We start from the raw sequence: 1,570 nt of genomic DNA, 5'->3' as shown, positions 1-1,570 counted from the left end.
TCGTGGGTGTCGATAGCCGTGCAGGAGGCACCATTCTATTTATATGTGATATCTTAGTCCAAGTGTTATGGTGTCAATATTGCTCCAACCTTGCTTGGCCTTGCGTTCGACCATTGAGATGGCTTGCTGGTAATACACATGGCTGTTGTGCATCATGTTCGTTTGCACGCGGAGTCGTCGTCCTTGGCGCTGGTGCAAAGGCCGGCACTCGTGGCATACTACCCAATGTTGTTGTGGATGGAAACACACTACGCATAGGGGTTAGTTTGCTCATTCCAATGGTGCAACATACGCTTGGCGCATGGTGGTTTCTTGGTTCACATCAAAACTCCTTCTGTCCGGAGCACTTGTCCCTGGCGCTGGTGTAAAGGCCGGCACTTGTGGCATGGCGTCGGTGGCCAATGTTGCAGTAGAAGTAGACGAAAACACACTATACATGGGGATTGGTTGGTTGTTTGTCCAATCCAAGGGTGCATCATACCGTTGGCGCATGGTGGAGATGTTTGGGTTGACATGCACGCTTGGGATTGATTCGTCTCTCGTCCCCGCATGTGGGGTCCTCCTCGAAGCACTTGCCGCTCGTGTATAGGCCGGCATCTGTGGCATGGCGCCTGTGGCCAATGGATGCGCTGTGGTGGGCGTCCAAACATGGTTCGTTTCGTTATCTTTTTGGGTCGTCCTTCCAGCACTTTCCATGGGCAATACACTATGCATCCATTCAAATGTCGGTTGTACAATGGACACGTTACCGTGAACGTTTGATTGCAGCATGCATAGTCCCGCCTATGAATTGTGATTGCGCTCTTCGCTTGCCTCTACATGTTGTTTATTCATGGATATGTACAATGTTGTACGAACCTTGTTGAAATGTGTTGCATGTCGCTTTCGTTCGCACGCGGAGTCATCGGTCGAGCACTGGGCCCCGCCGCTGATGTAAGGGTCAGTTCTTGTGGCGTGGCGGGAGCACTGGTCCCAGCCGCTGATGTAAGGGCCGGTTCTTGCGGCGTGGCGTCGGTTGCTAATATCGCAGTGGGGGTGGGTGGAAACACACTATGCAAGTGGATAGTCGGTGGAATCGCCATCTGTGTACACCGCGCAATCCGCGCTGCTTCCAGCGAGGCCGTGTGAGACACTGGGATGGGTGAACATGCCCTTGCAGGGGACCACATTCTACTCACGTGCCACGTCATAGTCCAAATCGCATTTCATGTAGTATTCAAACCTTGCTTCTGGCACGCGATTCGGATGGATTGCAGGGGAATGCCATGGCATGTGGGTTGGGAATGTCGATTGCTCGTGTTGATGTATTTCACCTCTATGCATGCGTCAATTTGGATTGTGACATACATATCGTACCTTGTCAAAGCGAATGGCATGCGAGAAGAATCGTTGTGTGTGTGCCTAATGCACGATATGATGGCATGGTTCGTTCATGGTGTCGTACCTCGTGGTTGAGATCGTTGGGGCTGGCGCTCGTGGTCGGATTCCATGGCGCGCGACCATGTCTGCAATCTTTTCCTTCTCGCGTGTACGCACCATACCTACATTGAACGGTTCACAGCATCGCGCA

General features: G+C 52.2%; 1 protein-coding gene across 1 annotated transcript; it reads right to left on the bottom strand.

Moving 5' to 3' along the window:
- Positions 1-175: 175 nt before the first annotated feature.
- Positions 176-1,539, bottom strand: H257_19504 (hypothetical protein; the record flags this gene model as incomplete). The annotated part of the gene is made up of 7 exons (XM_009848645.1): positions 176-248; positions 293-430; positions 482-611; positions 859-1,170; positions 1,223-1,315; positions 1,357-1,401; positions 1,445-1,539. 6 exons carry the CDS (start codon positions 1,537-1,539, stop codon positions 323-325), a joined length of 783 nt encoding a protein of 260 aa, XP_009846947.1. The 3' UTR covers positions 176-248; positions 293-322.
- Positions 1,540-1,570: the final 31 nt, after the last annotated feature.

Source organism: Aphanomyces astaci, assembly GCF_000520075.1.
Source record: "Aphanomyces astaci strain APO3 unplaced genomic scaffold supercont1.708, whole genome shotgun sequence".
Taxonomy (NCBI): Eukaryota; Oomycota; class Saprolegniomycetes; order Saprolegniales; family Verrucalvaceae; genus Aphanomyces; species Aphanomyces astaci.
This window is presented reverse-complemented; position numbering and strand designations above follow the sequence as displayed.